General features: G+C 36.5%; 2 protein-coding genes across 2 annotated transcripts in view; both read left to right on the top strand.

Annotated features, from left to right (window-relative positions):
- map2k2b (mitogen-activated protein kinase kinase 2b) overlaps positions 1-19,068 on the top strand; it is a 29,137-nt gene extending 10,069 nt beyond the window's left edge. The window contains 7 exon segments of the mRNA NM_001128281.1: positions 1,626-1,677; positions 1,998-2,122; positions 5,764-5,977; positions 12,026-12,078; positions 15,395-15,456; positions 16,791-16,836; positions 18,078-19,068. Coding sequence (NP_001121753.1) covers positions 1,626-1,677; positions 1,998-2,122; positions 5,764-5,977; positions 12,026-12,078; positions 15,395-15,456; positions 16,791-16,836; positions 18,078-18,188 — 663 coding nt within the window. The 3' untranslated portion in view covers positions 18,189-19,068.
- lingo3b (leucine rich repeat and Ig domain containing 3b) overlaps positions 1-26,404 on the top strand; it is a 790,077-nt gene that overhangs the window by 291,511 nt on the left and 472,162 nt on the right. The gene's annotated exons all lie outside the window — the stretch shown is intronic.

Raw genomic sequence — 26,404 nt, 5'->3', positions numbered from 1 at the left:
ACACTCCCCCCTAAACAGAGCTGGACACACCCACTTTTCTGACTTTTTCCAAAGTAGAGGTGTGAAAACACCCTGCTGAAACGAGGGGCTTTCATGGCCCTTTAAGATATATTAAAAGTTGTTAAATCAATGTAGAGCAAAGCAAGGCCTTTAAAAAGTGCTACAAGGTATGTTATGGTACAGTACGGTTCGGTATGCTTTTAAGGCTGTTTCCACTGTCAAAAAGTACCAATTAGCAAATCGTACTGTCCCACTTTTTGGGCACCCTTTTGAAAGGGTACCAAACAAGAGAAAGGGTAGCAAAAGGGGGAGCAAGACACGCAGCTGAACGCTATTGCTATTCATAGATGCACATGTACTTTAAACAAAGCAGTGTCATTCATTTGAATACAATAAGTACACTAGGTTTTATTTTACTGTAACAACAGCTTAAATAGTGTTTAATAATTATTTGTAATTTAAGCTGTATGAAGTTTAGCTAGCGGTCCACAGCAGGACTGAGATCTAATTGCTCTAATGAAGGCTTTGTTTTGGTCTATTGAAAAATCTGTTATAGTTTCTCAAAATAGCAACGCACCAGCAATGCGCCTCAACACGCCTCCCTTTTTAGACCAGAACGCATATGGGCGCACATATGAGCGCAAATGCATTTGCTATTTAAACAGCGTGGCGCAAAACATTAAAACAACTCTTGCGCCAAGCTGAAACTAGCAAACAATACTTGCGTTGCGCCACATTGCGCCGGGTGTATGATAGGGCCCTACGTCTGTAAAATAAACGATTAAAAGTGCTGATGATTGTGATAGTAAGTGTTGCATTGTCGTCTTTCAGGTTGTATCTCAGCTTTAATGCACATTTTTAAATACATAACTAAACAAAGCAGCTGCTTGCCATCGCGACAGCAATAAGATCCAACGGGGCTGTTTCTGGGCGCTGCTGTTGCAATGGAACGATCTGTTGAGGGTTGAATTTTATTCCGTACTTGAATAATGTTTTAGTTTAGGATTAGTTTCTTATGCTGGAATTTAAAATGGGGCCAATGTTACCGGATGAAACCTAAAGAGGTGATAGGGACTTAAAATATATGGAAAGAGTCTTAAAAAAAGGTCTTAAAAGGTATTGAATGCCACTTCCTGATGCCCGTATAGACCCTGTACAACAAACAGTGATGGTAACAGAAGCTCATGAAAATAGTTGAAGAAAACATCCATTTAAATAATGAATTATCCAGCTTATGTTGTTTATATTTATGTATCCTGTTTGCTGAACCAATACTAATGCAATATGATGATGATAATAATACAGGTGTTAAATCATAATCACAAAGTACCAATAATTTGGAGTTGATCTGCAAAGTATTGTGGCATCTCTAATGTTTCTTCATAAGTCAAATAAGCTCTATTTGAAGGAGATATGCAAGTAGTTCCTCTCAAAGTTGCATTATTGTGTTCTATGAGAGAGTAAAGGACATGCTTAACATTAGTTTTGCTGCTGTTCCCCCGCATTATGTATGTAAATGAGAAGTATTTGTTATGGGGAAAGTGAGCAGTCTGAATGTTTGGAACCGGTTTGGATCAACAAGCGGATGTTTATTTATTTCAATTCTTTTTGGTTTTGTCCCACAGGTTTTAAGAGGTCTTGCTTACCTTCGAGAAAAGCACCAGATTATTCACAGAGGTAAATAAATGCATATTACAGTGCATAAGTTTGTAATTAGATTTATTTTATCGGTTTCAAATAAAATGCACCACCATTCAAAAGAAAGAAATCAGCAAGGATGCTTTACATTGTTTAAAAGTGACAGTAAAGACACTTAAAATGTTATAAAAGATTGTATTTCAATTAAGTGCAGCTCTTTCTGATCTTCCCATTCATCAGAGAATCGTGAAATGTGTTACAGTTTCCTCCAAAGTAGTGTAGGATCTCTTAAAGAGTCAGTGTGAAATGAATCTGGATGAGTAATAATAATAAAGACACTGCTGTCCTGTTGTTCTCAGATGTGAAACCCTCAAATATTCTGGTAAACTGTCGCGGGGAGATCAAGCTGTGTGACTTCGGTGTGAGCGGGCAGCTGATCGACTCCATGGCCAACTCTTTTGTAGGAACACGCTCATACATGTCGGTACGTGCATCATAACTCATTTATTCATTTTCCTTCAGCTTAGTCCCTTTATTCATCAGGGGGTCGCCACAGCGGAATGAACCACCAACTATTTCAGCATATGTTTTATGCTGCGGATGCCCATCCAGCTGCACCCCAATACTGGGAAACACCCATACACACTCATTCACACACACACACACACACACACACACACTCATACACTACAGACAATTTTAGTTCATCAATTCCCCTATAGCGCATTTGTTTGGACTGTGGAGTACACAGGAGCACCCGGAGGAACACGGGGAGAACATGCAAACTCCACACAAAAATGCCAACTGATCCAGCTGGGACTCGAACCAGCAACCTTCTTGTTGTGAGGTGAAATTGCTAACCACTGAGCCAGCGGAGACTTGTTCCCTGTTGCATTTGCGTATTGCTGACAGACACTGACGTCTTTATTCTGGTCCACTTTTGTAGCGTTTTTATACATTTTTGTGAAGTTGAAGGCTTCATCTTCTATCGCTAATTCAATGAGCAAACTCGGAGCTCTTCACCGGCGCAACTCTTATCCCAGGGGACGCTGAACTCGCGCAGCATCCTGAACGTTCTGTAACTGTTATATCGCACTTTGTAAAGAAACTGGTCTGGCGGATATCGCATTTTGTGAAAAAATACATTTTGTACTCGGCCTAAAATGTACATTCTTAAATGTTATTAATGGCAGCAATTCACGCATAAATTAAGGTACATCTGAACAGTGATTTCCAATAATAAAATCTAAATGTCAAAAAATGGTGTTTATTGTGTTTTGCAACCAAACTCTTCATATATATATATATATATATATATACAGGGCTTTGCATTAACACCTGCCAAATGCGGGTAGATTTCAGCGGTGGCGGGTAAGACAGACACTCCCACTAGCCACTTTGGCTGGTTGAAAATAATTTCCACAGATAATAATTCTTGAAAGCAGGGTTCGACAATAAGGATGGTCCAATATGCATGCACAGGCGATCGAGAAGCAACACGACTGACAAAAAAATTGCGTTCACAACTTCACGCGAGCAAAGCAGGTGAATATCGAATGAGAGGATAATCACTCGCTCGACTGTTTATAACGCGTGCGCGCTCCCGTTTCCTTTTGTGAAGCAACTGTCTAGAAACACAACTGATGCGATCGATTCTCTTTCAAATAGACTGAACAAAAAGGGAGAAACATGCACCCACAGTCCTGCTGCTTTCCAGAGTTCCAGAGTTGACTTATTGTAGGCAGCGCCAGTTGCTTTCGGTTTAACCATTCTTTGAAAAGATCATTTATGGGTCTATCATTAACCAAGTGTGTGTGTGATCATCCTTTCATTATCACACCGTATGTTTTTTACCTGCTTTCTTTTGCATTAATATGGTTTAATTATCTTTTTTTTACTATAACATTGCTTTAATGGGAGAATAACTCCCCATTTATGTGTAGTTAACTGGTGATCTGGGACCTTTAGCCAGGACACATGACTGTTCATATGTTTTGTTAAATAAAAAGTTTAGTATTCAGCTATGTTTTGCACGTTTTTACACATTTAAATTTTTTGGCTAAGAAATTATTAACTGTTTATGTATGGTGTGGTCAGAGATAAATTGGGTAAATCCTTAATTTTTGGCTCTGAAAATTATGAAAACTAATTGTAATATATGAAACCCTGAGCCATCTGCTCATGATTATTGAGCAAGCACAAAAAAGTGAAATGAATGAGGAGGCATGTAGAGATAACACAAACTCTAAATCAAGTAATTTTAGCATGTTAAAGTCATATTTATGTGTATAAAATATATTTTCCCAACAATAAAATTGTGGCTAGTGAAAATGGCGAGTGGCTAGTAATGTTTTAAAACTACTAGCCACAGTGGCTGGTGGTCAAAAAAGTTAAGTTAAGCCCTGTATATATGTATGTATGTGTGTGTGTGTATATATATATATATATATATATATATATATTAGGGATGTAACGGTATCAGAATTTCACGGTACGGTAATACCTCGGTATGAATGTCACGGTACGGTATTTATTGAATCATTTACAGGAAAAAACAAAACTTATGAAAATACTCCAAAAAAGTGCCAAAAGTGTCAATAACATACAAATTAGTCATCTATCTGTAAGCTTTGAAACAGGAACTTCAATTTTAGTAACAAAAAATTATTAAACCATGTAAAAAAATAAAGTTTCAATTTAGTATTGTTGAAAACTCATCACATTCAACATTTAATCACTCACTCACTTAGATAGAGATGGGTTTAAAGGAAAATTATCATATAAATATAATCTGGTAAAAGCTGGTATCTCTGGGTATTTACAATGTCCCCTGCAACAGAAAAAACCCCTCTCATTTGGGACTGAGGTTTCTGGGACAAGAGAGATATGACTTGGCCCAGGTTGACAGCAGTGGGTAACGTTGTGCATTGTCTTTCCCCCACTTGAGAAGACAAACCATGAGTGAGATAGAGGTCTCATGTCTGCATCAATCTGAACAGTGTGCTGACAACACCGCTATTCAGTACGCGCGCGACAACACAGCTGATAAGAACTCGCGCGACAACACAGCTGATAAGAACTCGCGCGACAACACAGCTGATAAGAACTCGCGCGACAACACAGCTGATAAGAACTCGCGCGACAACACAGCTGATAAGAACTCGCGCGACAACACAGCTGATAAGAACTCGCGCGACAACACCACTATTCAGTACGCGCGCGGCGACAACACCCGCTTTAGAGTTTTTCAGCTCTTTTTCATCCCCGCTTCTAGCAGCACACTCCATTTCTGCATTACTGGATCTGTAGCGACAACAGACCGCAAGGGATGATGGTCAAGCATGGGCTGATGGGAAATGTAGTTTTCGCTACCTCCCGTTCGCTTCATTCGCCTGAGCAAATTTTCTCAGAAGACCTATAGTTTTACCGAGTCATGCGACTTCGGTAATATCGAAAAAAATGAATATTGCGGTATGACGGTATTTACAATACCGTTACATCCCTAATATATATATATACACACACACACGCAGTTGATGTCAGAATTATTAGCCCCCCTTTGAATTTTTTTCTCTTTTTTTAAATATTTCCCAAATGATGTTTAACAGATTTAGGAAATGTTCACAGTGTGTCTGATAATACGTTTTCTTCTGGAGAAAGTCTTATTTGTTGTATTTCGACTAGAATAAAAGCAGTTTAAAAATTTTTAAACACCATTTTAAGGTCAATTTTTAGCCCCTTTAGGCTAATTTTATTTTCGATAGTCTACAGAACAAACCATCATTATACAATAACTTGCCTAATTACCCTAACCTGCCTAGTTAACCTAATTAACCTAGTGAAGCCTTTAAATGTCACTTTAAGCTGTATAGAAGTGTCTTGTCTAGTCTAATATTTTTTACTGTCATCATGACAAAGAAAAAATAAATCAGTTATTAGAGATGAGTTATTAAAACTATTATGATAGAAACAGGAAAGGGGAAAAAATAAACAGGCTGGCTAATAATTCTGACTTTAACTGTTTATGCAGTCTTGCCCAAAATTATTCACTGTATATGCATGTGTATATATGTTTGTGTATGTATATATTTAGGTATCTAAACAGTTGCATGTGTGTGTGTCCAGCCGGAGCGGTTGCAGGGCACTCATTACTCGGTTCAGTCAGACGTGTGGAGTATGGGTCTCTCTCTGGTGGAGCTCGCCATCGGCCGATACCCTATTCCTCCACCTGACGCCAAGGAGCTGGAGGGCATCTTCGGCAGGGCACTGATGGATGTTGGAGAGGCAGAAACACACAGCACGTCTCCTCGACCCAGACCACCTGGCAGACCCATCAGCGGTGAGAAGCATGCTTTATAGATGGCAGAACATCATTTCAGGGCTTTGAGGACGTTTATTTAAAGGCAATACATTATGTACAAACACTTTGATTGACATTCTCCCTTTGTACGTGTCATCAGAGATGGAAAGCACCGCCCACTAGTGCCCATCATCTCTCCCTCTTTAACATAAACAGCAGCCCTGAGTGAGAAGCAGCCGTCTGTACATTAGCCATTAGAGTGTTTAAGCTGCTGAAGAATAATGTCAGCATAGACTAAGAGGATTATAGATGTGGAGTTTTAGATGAACAGCGACAGGAGACTGACAGAAGCATCAAGCACACACATGCACACCTGACCAGCACTGACAACACTCTTTTACATCTGACACTAAGCTGATGCACAGGCATTTGTAGCTCCGCCCTCTTCTGAAAAGAGCAGTTTCATTTGAATTTAAAGTCACAGTCACCAATAGGGATGCAAAGATTATTTATTTTGGTTATAGTCTGAGGAATAATCACGGTTTCCTGGTTATTATTCATTAATTAATTTTAAAATGCTACTAGTTTATAGAGGTGTTAACCTATACTGGTCTCACGGTTCGGTTACGATTATCATGCCTTCGATTCGGTTCAATTCGATATTTCGGTGCATCACGGTGCATCGACGATGCTTTCCATATACAGTCTTATACTTTAGAGGAGAGGCTATAACAAGCTGTCTGTATAAACACACAGAGACACAGCACCACACTGTCTCTCATTCAAACACAAACATAGACAGCACCAAAGAAACAAACATACACATACGCGCACACACACACACACACACGCACTTAAGCACTCGCAACAGGGAGAGCTCGCGAAGAGCAGAGCAAAAAAACGAAAAAAATAAGCACTTTTCCGACGGTCCCTTACTGAGAGCTCCTTTCAGCTAAACACATATTGCGAGGGCTTAAACGGAGCAGTGCTCGTAGTGTGGAGCGAAAAAAAAGAAAGACAGCTGTGAAACATAACCAGCTTAGTCTTTCTGTAGGAAACACACTTAAGATCTTTTTAGGGTGAGAGGTTTTTGAGTTATTGCCGTCTGTAACTGAATGTGTGTCAAGAATATCGAAAACAAAACCAACTGAACCGCGCTCCTTTCTGGCGCCCTCCTGGATATACAGCGCCCTTAGCATTTGCCCATGGCGCCTATGCCATGGACCGGCCCTGAGTTGGCTGAGTGTTGTAAATACTCGCGCTCACCTCCCTCGCGACAGACAGCATAGGAGATAAATGACGTCAGTACATAATAACCGCATATGATTATTACCGAATTGTACGCGTCTGCATCGCGGTGCACCAAAGAAACAATTCATTTTGACACCCCTACTAGTTTAGAACATCACATGAAACTATATATTTTAAAGTGTTATTTATTGCTGCTCAGTAACCAATTAAAACAGCACAAAATAATAATAAAAAACAAACAAGAGTCCATTTCTCTCTGTGCACTTAAAAATAAGTTAAACATTAATGAATAAATTAATGAATAAATAAATAGATAAATAAATAAATAAAAATAGGAACAAATAAATAAAAATAAGAATAAATAAAAAAATCAATAAGAATAATAAAATAGCATTTGGCTAATGTAAATCTAAGCTACATATTAGCAAAGTATTTCCCTTTTAAATAGAACAAATCTAGTCAAAGGCTGCTGAATCTGTCTGAAAGGCACTTGTGATCAACTATATTATGAACTTGTTTGGTATTTTTATTTTGTATGTTTTTTTCTTTTTGGGATAGAGGAGCATAAAGTATGAAATTGATCAGTCCAGTTCTTTCAACTAGGTACACCTGGAAAGAGTGAGTCCCCTGTTGCTTGTGCACCATGTGCACATCACTGCCACATGCACGAGCAAGCCGCGCACTTCCATTGGAAATAATGAACTTGCACGTACAACAGCCCTTTTTAATAGCCTCAGCCATAGTTAAAATCAGCCTTTAATCCAGTGTGGGTGCATATTAATCTTGCTCACAAGCTCTGAACTTTAAACTAGCACACAGTTGGCATACCTTTGTTTAGTTGTAGTAGTTTTGTTGAGTGCAGAAACGCGGTGTTGAGAAGTCTTTACGGTTAATTAACCGTGATAAGTTAAACCACGGTTAATAGTGAAATCGGTTAATCGTTGCATTCCTAGTCACCAAAACACAACAATTAGGATCAAAGCCTAAAAGGGTTTACATTATCTGTGCAGTAATTTAAACTGTATCTTTTTTTTTTTTTTTTTACAAAGGGGCCTAATTTAAAGTATGCATAAACAGAATTCTAAGGACTTTACTGAACTGAAAGTTACACCTTACAAGACCTTACAAAGTATGTAGGGTTTATTTGCACATGCTTCACAGTAGTTAAGTCTAGGTATACCGCGGTTTGGGAAAGTCAAGGTTTTAAAAGCACCAGTTTTCTGTTATACCGTTCCTAATTATTATTATTATTATTTATTTATTTATTTTTTGCATGTTCTTCACAACTATTTAATTTCGTTTTTAGGGCAACAGTACATCCAGCAGAAAAGGAACCTCCACATCAAAAGCTATTGATCCAAAACATTTTAAATGTTTTTATAATAAATTCTATAGTGTTCAATGTTGGAAAAGTTGTTGTTTTACTCAGACATTTAAGGGTGCTTTCTCACCTAGACTTTTGTTTCAGAACCTAGCGGCTTTCTCCAGTTAGTGCGGTTCATTTGTCATATTGTATGTGAATCCAGCAATCGCGTTCGGACCCACGCAAAAACAATTAGTGCGATATCGCCTGAATGAAGTGGTCTCAGCTCGATTGAAACGAGTGTGTGAAAGAACTCAAATGTGAAAGCAAGCTGAAAATATTACAGATACCGAGTGCTGTTTATCATTTAAGAAAATTGACCGAACTGCAGTCTTAGTTTATCTGTTATTTCTCTCTCTATAATGTTAAGAATATAATACAGAATTCTAGCCAAGACTATGTATGAGAAAGTTTTACCTCTGATTAGTTTTCGGTGACAATGTCTGTGGGTGTCACCATTCAAAATTAAAGCGCAGCTTTTCACTTATGTATTGTCGTATTGCTCATTGTCATAAATAAAAATAAAGACGCATGACCGCTGAGCGGTGTGAGGAGAATTTACTCGCACAGGACTTGTTTTAGCTATTTTGGTCCGTTAAGAAACTCTGCCGTGTGAAAGTGATCCACACCAAGAACAAAGAGCAACATTGTAACAATTTTAATCCCTGTTTCAAAACAAAACAATGGATCTACAGGTGTGAGAGCACCCTAAAAAGAACTTATTTTGGAGCAGTAATCACAATACCGTGAAACTGTGATATTTTTATCCAAGGTTATCATACTGTCAGAATCTTATACCAGCCCATGATTACTATTGCTGAATAATGTGTGCTTTTAACATTTGTAGAAGACTTTAAGGAAGTGCACTTCACTTAAAGAATTATTCACTATTAAGGGTGTCACGATTTCGATTTTAATCGAAAATCGATCGAAATTTATGCTCGATTTCGATTATCGAATCAAAAAATAGAATCGTCGATGCGGCCACGCCCCCATGTCACGTCAGGTTTGCTTGCCAAGCGGGAAAAAACACGCTTGTTGAAGTGCTTGTTAAACTGCAGAAGCAGGAGACCCGTCGACAGGGCTTAAACCTTCAGGGCTTGACAATAAGGACTGCCCGATTGCCCGGAGCCAGCGTGCGAGACGCTCGGGCCAGTGTACAGTGCTGCCTTGTTGACTGACAGATTGAGCCAGAGCTGCGTGCTGCGATCTTACGGTGCTTTCACACAGAGACGTTTGTTTCGGAATCTGTCTCGTTTCCCCTGTTAGTGTGGTTTGTTTGGCACAAATCCAGCAGTTGCGCTCGCATCCGCGCCCGCATCCGTGCCAAATCAATCAGTCCGAGATCGCCTGAATGAGACGGTCTCTGCCTTACTGAGCGGATCGATTGTAGTGAGAAAACAAAACAATGCAACAAACTAACGACCCAGGCTATATCACAGTGTATTATGATCGTGTAATAGCCATATATACGGCTATATGACGAGAGAATGATGAGCAGGGCGAGATGTCATTCTTACCGGTAAATGCGAAAGTGAAAGCATGCTGAAATATTACCGAGAGCTGTTTATCCAGACTGATCTCGGTTTATGCGTCAGGAAAATTAACCGAAGTTAATATCTGTAAATTTTTCCATATTTTAATCGTATAATATGTTGTATTAGGCCTGTTGTTTTGTTCATTTCCGCACTGACAGCTCGAAAGAAAGATTTACATTGATCTGATGCAGTCTCGGTTCATCTGCTACGTCTCTCTATAATTTAAGCCTATAATGCAGAATTCTAGCCAACGTTTCTTTAATAGATTGATTAATTTAATAGATAGATTTTTACAAAACCTGAAAATTGAAATGAGGCTCTGTATATATGAGAAAGTCTGACCTCGGCTTTATATTCGGTGATGATGTCTGTGGGTTGTTAGAATTAAAGTGCACATTTTCGCTTCTAAAATATTCTATACACAACTGTTTTAAAGTTTGGGGTCAGTATGATTGTTAAATATGTTAAACTAAGCTTCTTTTGCTCACCAAGGCTGCAATTATTTTATCATAAATACAAATTATGAAATGTTGCACTATAAAATAACTGTTCAAAAATACTTTATCATTTAATTTATTCATTTATTCCAGTGATTTTAAAGATGAAATTTCAGCTTCATTACTCCAGTCACATTATCCTTCAGAAATCACTAATATTAATTATTATTATATTTATTAATGGTAATAGTAACAAAAGCAATAATGTCTGGAGTAATAATTTTATTTGAAACTACATACAATAAAAGTAGTTATTTAAAATTTTGATAAATATTTAACAATTTAACAGTTTTTACATTTAATAAATGTAGCCTTGATGAACTGAATAAGTTTTCATAAAAACATAAAAAAATTACTGTAAATATATATACAGTGGAAGTCAGAATTATTAGCCCCCCTTTGTTGTTTTTTTTCTTTTTAAAATATTTCCTAAATGATGTTTAACAGAGCAAGGAAATGTTGATAGTATGTCTGATAATATTTTTTTCCTCTGAACAAAGTCTTATTTGTTTTATTTTGGCTAGAATAAAAGCAGTTCTTAATTTTTTTATGAACCATTTTAAGGTCAAATTTATTAGCCCCTTAAGCTTATTGTTTTTCAAACTGTCTCCAGAACAAACCATCGTTATACAATAACTTGCCTAATTACCCTAACCTGCCTGGTTAACCTAATTAACCTAATTAAGACTGCTTCAATCTTTTACTTTCACACTAGTACTTAGTCATTTTAGCGAACACCTCAGATACTGTTGGCTGGTTCCTGTTGGTTGTGCACCTTTTTTTACCGACGCCATTATAACGACACAGATCACTGCCTATTCACGAGAAAAAAGTGATTGACAGGTGGTAATTATGTGTGTAACTTGCCTTTATTCATTTACTGTATGATTTGTTTATGGGTAAAACAAAGACCATGCAGGTCAGGTAGTTTAAACTGTAGGCTACAAATAATTAGTTATTAATTAATTAATTATTCATAATCGAAAATCGAATCGTGACTTAAGAATCAAAAATGTAATCGCATCGAGAATTTGGAGAATTGTGACACCCCTATTCACTATAGTTCTGCTAGAAAAATACATTTAGAATTATAAAATGCATTAAAGTAAACATTTTTATGTAAATATCTTGTTTATTTGAATGGCATTTATACTATTTGTAATATTCTCAATTGTTTTTGCCACATAGATTGAAGCTAAATAAAAGATACATTATGATCATTATTATTGCAGCTTTTTAGTGTAAATCATAAGAAATGAATAGTAATTGTGTAATATTGTATTACATTTCAGCTGATGTCGAGATGTAATCTCAGACTGCTGTTATATTTAGTTTGTTTCAGTGCCAACAAAGCAGAAAGATGATGTTGTTCAGTGTAGTATTGTATTTATCGGTAAACCGTTAATTGTGACTTAATGAATGTGATTTTCTCCTCCAGGTCATGGGCCGGTCATGGCTATATTTGAGCTGCTGGATTATATAGTCAATGAGGTGAGACTCTTGTTTTCACTGATATTTAAGTTTCAGAGTAAATAAATTTGAATAAAGATACTTGACATTTGTGTCAAATCTAACAGATTCAGAATAGTATTAATTTAGACGCATAAATATATCCAGGAACAGGGTGTCCGCAGGGTTTAGATGAGTGTAATGCTGTTTTACAAGGTATTAAATTTAGTATAATCTCTTTCTTATTCTTTATTTATTTTTTATTTTTTGCAGAACAATACAAAACACTGGAATTAAATAGGAAAAAAGCCATAATGTGCAGAATGAGACAACCTAAATAATAATAAAATGATTAATAATAATTATAACTAGACAATAACAAAACACTTGCATTACAACAAATGCTAACCCACAGGTAAAAGTGAATAATGAATACACACAAATGAAATTACAAAGTCTCATACGCACACAACAATACAATAAAATGAAATCATCCATACAGTAGAGATATTACAAAGTTACAGAACAACATTAAAGGGATTTCTTATGCATCTCTTATAACCTGTTAAAGAAGAAAAAGTTTTTGTTGCATGGGATAAATCGTTCTATAATAGGGTGCCCGCAGTCTCTTAAAATATATTAAATTGATAAATCAATTATGAGAAAATTAAGACCTTTAAAGGGTATTAAAATGTTTTAATCATGTTTTTTCGATATCTTAAATTTTCTTCAAGTGTTGTTCAGAGTGTTTGACTCCAATAAAACATAAATATATTTATTGTCCTCCTAATATTAACAACGGCACACTCGATCCATATATTACAATATATGTACATATATTCAATATATTGTAACACATACACTTGTAATCATGTTTATCTATCTGCACACTACTGATTATTAATAGCAACCTGCACACATATTCATATATTGTAAATCTGCTCATAGCTTATCCAACCTGTATATAATGTTGATAGTACATCCATCTGTAAATATCACCATAGTTTTCTATAACTGCACTTTATAACTTATTCCTGTATCCTGCACTTGCTGCTATTGCACTGCTGGTTAGACCTAAACTGCATTTCGTTGCAGTGTACTTGTACATGTGTAATGACAATAAAGTTGAATCTAATCTAATCTAATCCACGTGTTTGGTTGGGCCAGGGCGCATACAGCCAAACTCCTCCATACGGGTGATGTCACATAATTTGCGACAAACGCAAGAAGGTGATGTGACGCTCTCTACATGTAGAGAAACCATAGAGCAAAACAGACAGCAAAATGGGAAAATGTAAGTTTGTGTACTCCTGGTTGGAGAAAGACGAGTTTAAACAGTGGCTGAAGCCTGTCTCTGAAAACAACTGCGTAATTTATTCTTTCAAGCTTTGTTTCTTCCGAGCTTATCCGAGGGCTCCATGCATTTATTTAACTACAACTGTTTATTAACAACTAATAGTTAAAGGTTTACTACTGATTAGAACTTGGAGTGGCGATGAGGTCTTAAAAAATATTCTGAGAAGGTCTTTAAAAAGACTTAAAAAGGTATTAATTACTTTTAGGATTCCTGCATATACCCTGTATATTTTTTTTAATAATTATATTTATGGGGTTTGCCACCTTTAATTGATAGGACAGTAGAGATTGTTGACAGAAAAACATGGGGAGCAGTGAGAGGGGAAGGATTGGAATAGGACCTTGAGGCAGGACTTGAACTTGGGTCGCCGTGAGCATCAGAGTGCATATGTCGACACTAACAACTACGCCATTGGCGCTGTCGATCATTGTATAATTCAATGTAATTGAGCATTGCGCTCTACTTGTATGAACTGGGAATTTGAGCACTGATGAGTGAAATAGCAATGAACCTGTCAATTGAACTGTGGAATATCTTCTGCATTGTTCTAGCATGTTACCTTCATTTGAATAATTCTTGTACATGAAAACGTTAATATCATAGATCGAATAAAGATGGAGCTTGTGAAATAAAATTCTGATCATACAGTGTTACTTGTATGCTCTGAATTTAGTCTGCAGATATCGAGATGCTGTGTGGAGTTTATGAAATCGATAAAATCCTGCTATATTTGACATCATGCTACTTTGTTTACTGCAGTAATAAAGGCAAAACTGTTGTTCCTGCTGTTACTGGCGCCCCCTGCTGGATCAACATTTGTATTCAGTATGTGATTAATGTTTTAGTTTAGTATTAGTTTCTTAAAATCAGTATTTAGTAAATATACTATTCGTTAAAATCATAGACTGTAAAAAATACGGTAAAATCTTTAGAATTGCACTCACCTGGGAAATGGAGGCCACGTGAATGGTTTGTGAGCACAATTTAGAGCACACAGCATGCCATATCATCTGATAATTCATTCATTTTCTTGTTGGCTTAGTTCCTTTATTAATCCGGGGTCGCCACAGCGGAATGAACTACCAACTTATCCAGCAAATTTATTAAGCAGCGGATGCCCTTCCAGCCGCAACCCATCTCTGGGAAACATCCACACAAACATTCACACACACACTCATACACTACGGACAATTTAGCCTACCCAATTCACCTGTACCGCATGTGTTTGGACTGTGGGGGAAACCGAAGCACCCAGAGGAAACCCACGCGAAGGCAGGGAGAACATGCAAACTTCACACAGAAACGCCAACTGAGCCGAGGTTCGAACCAGCGACCTTCTTACTGTGAGGCGACAGCACTACCTACTGCGCCACTGCCTTGCCTTCATCTGATAATTGTAGGAAATAATTCCACAGGACAGTTAACAGTGTAAAGACACATAAAACAAAAACAATGTATAAGTTCAGCAGCTAATCAGCCGGAATCAGCTGAGGTGAAGTCACAGCGATCAGTGAGACCTAGCTGTCACTCAAGTGGCCACGCCCTTAATTATGCAGACTTAATATAACCTAATTTAAAGAAAACGGATGAGTTATAAAAAGTTCATCCCCCTCACAGTAGTCAAAAAGGGTAATATTAGCTATATGCACCAAAATCGTTCTTTGTTCCAGGCTGTAAACACTTTTTTCTGCTGTAAAGTTGGCCAATTTAACAGTGGGCTCAATAGAAATCTGCTCTACTATAGAGCCAGGACTAACGCAATTTCCATGAATTGCAGTTTCAGTTACTTCCGTTTAAGCTTCACGAGGGAAAGCGGGATGTTGCTGCTTGGTTAAAATGTCTTTAATGTTAACAGTTGAATTTCAAAATGGCAATAAGTTTTTAAAATGTATGGAAAGAGTCTTAAAAGGTATAGATTTTCCCTCTCTGATTCCTGGATGTACTCTGTTATGATGTATGAGTGTAAATAAAGATTTTTATTATGCACTTCTTCTCCATCAGCCTCCTCCTAAACTGCCTCACGGCGTCTTCACTCCTGATTTCCAGGACTTTGTGACCAACTGGTGAGTTACACAGTGCATGTTCTGTGTTTATATAGAGTTGAAGTCAGAATTATTAGCCCCCCCTGTTTATTTTTTATTAAAAATAAACAGGCGGGCTAATTCAATTTCTGTTTAAGAGAAGATTTTTTCAGCACATTTCTGCACATAACAGTGTTAATAACTCATCTCTAATAGCTGATTTATTTTCTCTTTGCCATGATGACAGTAAATTATATTAGACTAGATATTTTTCAAGACACTTCTATACAGCTTAAAGTGACATTTAGGGTGTACTCACACTATGCCATCGGTACCGTGCCCAGGCCCGTTTCCTGGATCGTTTGAGAAGTGTGAGTGCGCTAAATCGGGCTCAAGCATGGTTCACTTGGCCGGCCCTGACCCGGTTGGAAGAGGTGTGCCTGACCGCGGTTCACTTGGGCTTTGGCGCGGTACGCTTGTAGTTTGAGTGCAAAACACGCCAAAGCCCGAAACTGAAAGCGAGACGTGACTTTAAGGGACTGTTTCATATGGCTTTATTAATCATTCTTACTGTTCAGTGAACGCAAACTGCCGTAGATTATTAAAGACGCAAACCCCTCACTGCATGACAGCTGCACCTTCAGCAGACCTCCTAACTCCTCCAGCACGAGAGCTTTATGACTGTTTATGAGCGCCAAAAGTGGCGGATCTGTTCGGCGAAATCTGAAATCTGACTGCGTGTCACCGCATCCCAAAGGACTGATTGGCGAAATATTTGACTGCATGTCACTGCATATCAAACCACTGAAACGATATAACTAGAGAAATCTCCACTGTGCTGCTGAGTGTGAGAGCGCTTCTCACTGAACAGCGCAGCAGCGATGACGTAAGCGTGCCGAGGCCCGATTGTAGTGTGAGTGCGGGCCGTCGGGGGAGACGGGAGGGGGGACAAGCGTGCTTTGGCCCAGTTCAAGGCAACTGTACCTAGTGTGAGTACAGCCTTAAAGGCCTCACTAGGGTAATTAGGTTAACAGGCAGGTTAGGGTAATTAGGCAAGTTACTGTATTACGAGAGTTTGACAGTCGGAAAAAAATATAGCTTAAAGGGGCTAATAATATTGACCTTAAAATGGTGTTTAAAAAATTTAAAACTGCTTTTATTCTAGCCGAAATAAAACAAATAAGACTTTCTCCAGAAGAAAAAATATTATCAGACACACTGTAAAAATGTCATTGCTCTGTTAAACATCATTTGGGAAATATTTAAAAAGGAAAAAAAAAATTAGGGGCTAATAATTCTGACTTCAACTGTGTTGTGTGTACTTAATTGTGTGTACTTAAATTTTGTTTTTACTTTTCTTATTTTTTTCTTTTTAGTCTTATTAAAAACCCTGCAGACAGAGCGGACCTGAAGATGCTGATGGTAGGTTGTTTTCATGCATTTTCTATTTTTATGTTGGCAATTACTTGATTATTTTTTTTTATTATTGTTATTGGATTATTTTAAAGAACCCGCACACTGTATTTCTAAAATCTGTAAAAATCTTAGAATTTAAGGTTTTGTTGAACCCAAATCATTTTGAATAATACAGTCATAATATTTTACTATATTATTATAACTAAAAAGGCTGGTTCGAGCCTCGGCTGGGTCAGTTGCTATTTCTGTGTGGAGTTTGCATGTTCTTACTGTTTGTGTGGGTAAAACTTATGTCGGTTCATTCCTCTGTGGCGACCCCTAATTAATAATGAGACTATGCCGAAAAGAAAATGAATGAATGATTATAACTAAAAAGGTATTTTATTTCATATCAGCAACTTCTCATTGAGTGAACATAGGGGAGGAAATCACTTTGATTGTTATCTTGTTTATTAATTTACATTAATTGCACACACAAGTGTGTGTGTGTGTGTGTGTGTGTGTGTGTGTGTGTGTGTGTGTGTGTGTGTGTGTGTGTGTGTACATGCAGTGCTCGGTATAAATGAGCACACCCACTTTTAAAAAATGATAATTTCTCTGTAAATATGGCAAATAATTTTTGATGCATTTAAAGTTTGGTCACCGAACATCCTTAAGGATTTAAAAAAATGCATTTAAACTAAAGCAAGGTATTGAAAACTACAAATCTTTAGCTAAATTTGATATGTTTTATGTGTCTCTTGATTTGTCCTGTTCATTAAAATATAATTCAACACGTTTCCCCAACATATAAATTTGGGTGTACTAATTTTTTATGATGTATATGTACAAAATACTACAGTAAAGCATCCTGGAGAAAATATTAATTTAATAGAGAGACCTGTGAGACGTGAACTCCTTTATGCTGAGCACTGTGTGTATGTGTATATGTGTGTGGTCTGTTTTTTTTAGCAACCATGAGTTATACATTAAAATGAGTTCAGTTAAATTCTATTTCATTCTATTCTTTTTTGGGACCCTAATGTAACTTAATGCATCATTTTATATATTCATTTATATATATTTGTAATTAAAGACAGTACACACCTGTGTCCCAAATCATAAGCCAGAGATTAGTCCCAGTGTTATAAGGTATAAGACGCCAATTATTAGTTAATATGTCAGTTTATGGGCATTAGAGCGTCATATTTATGCGTGTATTAATGACATCATGACTTACACATTTCTGATCTGTTTTTTATTTACAGAATCACACATTTATCAAACGCGCCGAAGTGGAGGAGATGGACTTTGCTGGATGGTTGTGTAAAACAATGGGTCTCAATCAGCCCAGCACACCCACACAAACAACTGAATGACACACACACACACACACACACACACACACATATATATATATATATATATATATATATATATATATATATATATATATGAACATTTGAATGACACATACATATGAACAGCTGAATGACACACACACATACATATGACCAACTGAACGACTAACACACACACACACACTCACACACCTGAGCGTCACGTTTCCCCTGCAGAACACAAATGTTTACAGCTGATCTGATGGAGCACATGCAGAGCTGCTTATTTTACACTTCTGCCACTCCACACACACACACACACATGGGTGAATATCATGAAATGCACTCATATGTCATGAGTGTGTTTTCTATCATGATGCTTTAGGATATTTGTCTCATTGTAATGAGGAGAAACAATCAATTAGTCATTGTTGTACTGCTTTAATTAATAATTGTCATTTTTATAGTCTTATTTTAGTACCACAATTACAGTAATATTTGTACTGTGATGCATAAAACTAGCGCTGCAAAAATGTACTGAGACAAATGAATCAATAAAGTGTAAAAGAATTGGGCTCATCAAAGTGTAGTTATGCAAACACACCCTGCTCCTAAAATGGACTTGCTTTATGAAGCTAATTATCCTTCATTTTCTCTCATGAGCTTCAGTTATGCATTAATAACTGCAGAAATATATCAAATTCACCCATGTGCACATCCAGACACACTTCAGTTCTTCATTTGGAAATAAAAAGTGCATTTCTGACTTGGTGTTTCCAGTATAAACATCTAAACTTTATTAAGTCAACAAGCATTTATGTGAGAAGCAAAATGAGTGACGATGATAAACAAAAGAAGACAAATTAAGTGATTTTTATGCTTTAAATGAGAAATAAATCTGTCAGTGGTGTCAAAAATATCAGAGTTTCTTTTTCTCAGAGCACATTAAATAGAAACACTATGAGACAAAAGTCATGTCGCCTGTCCAAGTTTTAGGAACAGTAAATAATATCTTGACTTCTAGTTGATCATTTGGTGTCAGAAGTGTCTTATATGAAAGGCAAAAGCTTATTTGTCCACAATATAATATGATCATGCCTTGATTTTGAGTGATTTCATTAGGACAGTAAGGTCTGACTCTGCTTAGACCTGGGGTGTCAAACTCATTTTAGCTCATGGGCCACATAGAGGAAAATCTATACCCAATTGAGCCGGACCGGTGAAATCATAGTAGACAGTTGAAGTCAGAATTATTCGCCCCCTTTTGATTTTATTTTATTTTTTGAAATATTTCCCAAATGATTTTTAACAGAGCAAGGAAATTTTCACAGGATGTCTGATAATATTTTTTCTTCTGGAGAAAGTCTTATTTGTTGTATTTCGGCTAGAATAAAAGCAGTTATTATTATTATTTTTTTAATTTTTGGGACAATATTATTAGCCCCTTTTAGCTATTTTTTTTTTCGATAGTCGACAGAACAATCCATCTTTATACAATAACTTGCCTAATTATCCTAACCTGCCTAGTTACCCTAACTAACCAAGTTAATCCTTTAAATGTCACTTTAAGAAGTGTCTTAAAGTATATCTAGTCTAATATTATTTACTGTCATCATGGCAAAGAGAAAATAAATCTGTTATTAGAAATAAGTTTTTAAAACTATTATGATTAGAAATGTGCTGAAACAAACTTCCCTTCATTAAACAGAAATTGGTGAAAAAAATAAACAGGGGCGCAAATAACTCAGGGGGCTAATAATTCTGACTTCAACTGTAAATAACTTAAAAACAACAACTTCAGATTGTTTTCTTTGTTTTAATGTGATCAACCTAAGGACAACACGATCTCATGGCAGTTTGTAACTTTTTGATTTAGTGGCTGATTCATATTTACATTTACATTTAGTCATTTAGCAGACGCTTTTATCCAGAGCGACTTACAAATGAGGACAAGGAAGCAATTTACACAACTAAGAGCAACAATGAAGAAGTGCTATAAGCAAGTTTCAGGTGTGTAAAGTGTAAGAAGCAAAACATTAGTAATGTAAGAGGTTTTTTTTTTCTGTAATACAGTTAGCGGTGGAGCCAGAGAGGGAATTGCAGATTAGGAAGGGAAGTGGAGACTAAATAGTTGAGTTTTTAGTGGTTTCTTGAAGACAGCGAGTGACTCTGCCGTTCTGATGCAGTTAGGGAGTTCATTCCACCAACTGGGCAGATTGAACGCGAGAGTTCGGGAAAGTGATTTCTTCCCTCTTTGGGATGGAACCACGAGGCGACGTTCATTCACAGAACGCAAGTTTCTGGAGGGCACATACATCTGCAGAAGTGAGAGCAGATAAGAAGGAGCAAAGCCAGAAGTCACTTTGTAAGCAAACATCAGAGCTTTGAATTTGATGCGAGCAGCGACTGGCAGCCAGTGCAAACGGATGAGCAGTGGAGTGACATTTGCTCTTTTAGGTTCATTAAAGACCACTCGTGCTGCTGCGTTCTGGAGCAGCTGAAGAGGCTTGATAGAGTTAGCTGGAAGCCCGGCTAGTAGAGAGTTGCAGTAATCCAGTCTGGAGAGAACAAGAGCTTGAACAAGGAGTTGAACGGCATGTTCAGATAGGAAGGGTCGGATCTTTCTGATGTTATAGAGTGCGAATCTGCACGATCGAGCAGTTCTAGAGATGTGGTCAGAGAAGTTTAGTTGGTCATCAATCGTTACTCCAAGGCTTTTCACCATTTTGGATGCAGTAATGGTTGCCCCGTCCATCTGGATTGAAAAGTTATGATGTAGAGTCGGGTTGGCAGAAACTTCAAGCATTTCCGTTTTCGCGAGCTGAAGATGATGATCTCTCATCATGTGTGAAATGTCCGACAGGCAGGCTGGGATGCGAGCTGTAACCGAGGGATCATCAGGGTGAAAAGAGAGGTATAGCTGGGTATCATCAGCATAGAATTATCATATGAGTTCATAAACTATGTAATTCGTATAATTTAGTACTGTTTGCTTATCCACGAATGACGGTTGGGTTTAGGAGTGTGGTTGAGTGCCGTGCCTTCTTTTTATATTGTGCATTTTCATATGACTTAACTCGTAAGAATTATCCACTAAACTGACCAAATGTGAAATAGTTACGTTTCCAAATATAGTCAGTGGGAACACCTCAGTGTGGATTGACGGCATAGATGTAGTCTGAGACGGCTGTCAAACTGATGCTGATTTACGCTTCTGGATTGTAAGAAATTAGCAGTTTGCAATTGCGCCATCGAGTGGACACAATTGGAACAGCAGTTTCTTTTATTGAAATATCGCAGCTCATTTTTATATTTTACAGAATCATCTCGTGGGCTGGATTAAACCCGGCTGTAAGTTTGACACCCCTGGCTTAGAAAAAGTCTCATCACTGAACAGAAATAATGTCCAGTATAGAATATAAAGTCCTGCTGCAGTGGAGACAGAATGAATATTGTGTCTGACTCCATCATGAGCTTGGAGGACTGCATCCATACATCTCTGACATGACTCACATCACTGATTAATAAAGTCATCTGGAATGAAGAAGAAAGCGTTCAGCAGGACTCCCAGAGTTCATCAAGAGTCTTTGTGTTCATCTTTAACACCTCCTCCTTCATGCTTAATAATGTTCATGTGTGGTGACTGGGCTGGCCAATCCTGGAGCAGCTTGACCTTCTCTGCTTTCAGGAGCTTTGATGTGGAGGCTGAAGTATGAGAAGGAGCGCTATCCTGCTGGAGAATTGTCCCTCTGCTGTGGTTTGTAATGTAATGGGCAGCACAAATGTCTTGATTCCTCAGGCTGTTGATGTTGATCATCCACTCTGCAGATCTCTCCATACTGAATGAAACACCAAACCATGATTTCTTCTTCACCAAACTTGACTGATTTTTGTGAGAATCTTGGCTCCATGCTGGTTCCAGTAGGTCTTCTGCAGTATTGGTGATGATTGGGATGCAGATCAACAGATGGTTCATGGGAAAAATCCCCCTTCTGACACTTTTCCTGATGATCAACTAGAAGTCAAGTTATGCGTTGCTCTTACAGCTGGGGTCCACCACAAGACTTTTGTCAGGCAGTGTAAATTTGCACTCGCTTTCAGCATAAATTTGCTTAATTAATTTTGATTCGGTCATTGTGGTTGTCAAATAAATGTAGCTTGACTTCATAAAGTTTAGATTTTCATAATGGAAAATGCAAGAATTCTTAAGAAGAAAACTTTTGTGTGCACTTTAATGTGTAATGGAGCTATTCTACTTATCAGGAAATCAACACCGTCACTGTTTGGATTATTTCTGTATGTTCACAAGCGTGGCCTGCAGACAGATGTTGCTTTATGACTCAATAAAGTGATTGTAGAGGGGTGAACCGCTTCTGCTGGCTGCTTTTTCTGTCTTTTTTTACATTATTTTCAGATAAATGCACATAGTTTATCATAGAAAATAGTTCTGGCAGGTTCTGAGCATGCTCCAGCATTATATCACTATGTTGAATGATTTATTTCTAGTGCTGAGGAGATTAATCACATCCAAAATGAAATTTTGTTTGGACAATGCATATGTGTGTACAGTATATATATATATATTCTATATCTATATATCTAAATATAAACATTTTCTCAAATAAATGCATGCATGTGTCTATTTATAAATGCATGATAAATATATATACACACACATGTCAAAACAAACTTTTATTTTGGTTGTGATTAATCACATGGTCAGAGGAGAATGGCCAGACTGGTTCCAGCTGATAGTAAGGCAACAGTAACTCAAATAAGCACTCGTTACAACCGAGCTCTGCAGAAGAGCATCTCTGAACACACAACACGTCCAACCTTGAGGCGGATGGGCTACAGCAGCAGAAGAGCACACCGGGTGCCGCTCCTGTCAGCTAAGAACATAATATTTATATATTATCATTATTTATATTCATATTTTGTCTATTTTTTTTTTTAACATTAAAACTTTTTTTTCTCTAACCAATAAAATGCTCTCTAGTGTCTGACATGCCCCACCCCCTTCAAGATGCTTCTCACTGATTGTTGCTAGAAAGGATACAGCCATGGGGGCCGGGGCTAAAAATAGTTTGACCGCATCTGATTGTCCAAATTCAGATAAATAATCATTAGGTAAGATAAATGTGAAATTGTCACACGTCTGCAATAAGGATTATTCTGCAATATGCCCTGCAGCCCTGTCCAGAATCCTGCATGTAAGTAGTTTTATTCATTTGTTTATCTCAGAAGTTATGAGCATGTCTACAAAGTATTTGTTTTCACATCTTTTATAGGAAGAGATGAATATTTTCCTGATCATCATCAGATCTTCTGAGGGTAAGAGTGAAAGATTCATATCACTTTCATCATCAGCAACCTCAGAATTAGTAATATTATTAGTAGTAGTAGTGGTAGTATTGGTAGTATTTTATTAGTAGGAGTAGGAGTAGTATTAATAGCAGTATTAGTGGTGGTAGGAGGAGAAGTAGTATTAGTAGTAGGATGAGTAGTAATATTAGAAGTAGTATTAGTAGCAGTATTAACAGTAGTAGTAGAAGTATTAGTAGTAGTATTCGTATTATTATTAGCAGTAGTAGTAGGAGGAGGGGTATTACTATTATTAGTAGTAGGAGGAGTATTATTATTTGTAGAAGTAGTAGTATTAGTAGCAGTATTAACAGTAGCAGTAGTAGACATATTAGTTGTATTATTAGTAGTAGGAGAAGGAGGAGTAGTAGTATTAGTAGTAGTAGGAGGAGTATTAATATTAGTAGAAGTAGTAGTATTAGTAGCAGCATTAACAGTAGTAGTGTTAAAAGAAGTATTAATAGTAGTAGCATTATTAGTAGAAGGAGGAGTATTAGTATTAATATTAGTAGCAATATTAACAGTAGTAGTATTAAAAGAAGTATTAATAGTAGTAGTATTATTAGTAGTAGGAGGAGGAGTATTAGTATTAATATTAGTAGAAGTAGTAGTATTAGTAGCAGTATTAACAGTAGTAGTATTAAAAGAAGTATTAATAGTAGTAGTATTATTAGTAGTAGGAGAAGGGGGAGTAGTAGTATTAGTTGGAGTAGGAGGAGTATTAGTATTAATATTAGTAGAAGTAGTATTAGAAGAAGTATTAATAGTAGTATTATTAGTAGTAGTAGGAGGAGGAGTAGTATTAATATTAGAAGTAGTAGTATTAGTAGCAGTATTAACAGTAGTAGTAGAAGTATTAATAGTAGGAAGAGGAGGAGTATTAGTAGTAGTAGGAGGAGTAGTATTAATATTATTATTAGTAGGAGTATTAGTATTAATATTAGAAGTCGTAGTATTAGTAGCAGCATTAACAGTAGTAGTAGTAGAAGTATTAATAGTAGGAGGAGGAGGAGGAGGATAAGTAGTATTATTAGTAGTAGTAAGAGGAGTAGTAGTAGTATTATTATTAGTAGGAGGAGTAGTATTACTATTATTATTAGTAGGATGAGTATTAATATTAGTAGCTGTATTAACAGTGGTAGTAGTAGTAGTAGTAAGAGTAGTAGTACACTGCAAAAATGCTTTTCTTACTTAGATTTTTTGTCTTGTTTCTAGTCCAAATATCTACACATTCTTAAATGAAGAAGCATTTTCTAGACAAGCACAACATATTGTCTCGTTTTAAGAAATAATCTGCCAAAATGAAGTGAGATTTTCTTTAAATCCAGCAAAATAATCTGCCAATGGGGGAAGTAAAATAATCCTATTTTGCTTGATTTAAGGAAAATCTCACTTCATTTTGGCAGATTATTTCTTAAAACAAGACAATATGTTGTGCTTGTCTAGAAAATGCTTCTTCATTTAAGAATGTGTAGATATTTGGACTAGAAACACGACAAAAAATTAAGCAAGAAACACATTTTTTGCAGTGTAGGAGGAGTAGGATTATTATTAGTAGTAGTATTATTATTAGGAGGAGGAGGAGGATTAGTATTATTATTAGAAATAGTAATAGTAGTAGTAGCAGTATTAATAGTAGTAGTATTAGTATTATCATTAGGAGGAGGAGTAAAAGTATTATTAGTTGTAGGAGGAGTAGTAAGTATTTTAGTATAGTTGGAGAAGTATTATTATTAGTAGAAGTAGGAGGAGTAGTATTAGTATTATTATTAGTAGTATTAGTAGCAGTATTAACAGTAGTAGTAGTAGTAGTAGTAGAAGAAGAAGTATTAATAGTAGTAGTATTATTATTATTATTAAAAGTATTAGTAGTATTAGTAGCAGTATTATTAGTAGTATTAGTATTATTAGTAGTAGTAATAGTAGGAGGAGAATGAGGAGTATTATTATTAGCAGTAGGAGGAGGGGGAGGAGTAGTGGTAGTAGTAGTATTATGAGTAGGAATGCTAAGAATTACTCTTAAAAATGTTTTTGCCGTTTGTTCAAAATGCTAATATAAAACGAGCCGAATCAACACAATTCTTGAGATTTAATTTTTTGGGGACAGTTTAATTTGTTTGATCAATCCACTTGAAGTTGTAAAAACTATTAAGTTAACTTGATGGATTTGTGTTGGGACAACATGAAGGAGTTGTGTGGAAGCCAGCATTTTCACCATGTGGTTTAATATTACCAACATTATTCTGATTGTCAGCACTGTTTATGCACAATCTTTTTCCCCCATTTCTTTTGCTGTGTAAATGTTCTGTCTTTATCATATGCTGTATGTTCTGTGTTGTGTTTGCTGTGTTTTTGCACTCTTAATAATAATAATTTAAAAAACAAAACACAAAGAGAGATGCAGGATCTGTTTTGTCCATCAGGGGGCGGTACAGACGCATATGTATGTAAATTGCAGATCATGAGTTCACCCCCTCACAGATCTCTTTCACAAATCTTTTACATTCATATCGACAGAAAGCTTTACAGTAATATATAATATAATACATTAGATTAGTCTGTAACAAAACGGATCAACTTATCTAACAAAATAACTCAAGATCACAGACACAGTACAAAAAAGACTGCACACAAATTAATATGCTGGGGAAACACGTTAAATTAAACTTAAATAAACTGGAAAAATCAAGAGAAACGTAAAAAATATATAAAACATTTTGCTTACCATTTTGTTTTTTTGGCAATATTTGTTTGACTTTAAATGTACAAAGTGTTTAAATATTTCTATTTCTAAAGATTAATGCAAAAATATTATAAAGTCGATCATTTATTGTAATTAATTAAGCGTTATTGTATAGTGTGACCACTCATACTATTTTTTTTTAATACTT

The sequence above is a fragment of the Danio rerio genome, chromosome 2 (assembly GCF_049306965.1).
Source record: "Danio rerio strain Tuebingen ecotype United States chromosome 2, GRCz12tu, whole genome shotgun sequence".
NCBI lineage: Eukaryota > Metazoa > Chordata > Actinopteri > Cypriniformes > Danionidae > Danio > Danio rerio.
The sequence above is the reverse complement of the archived record's forward strand: the minus strand, read 5'-3'. Positions and strand labels throughout refer to the sequence as shown.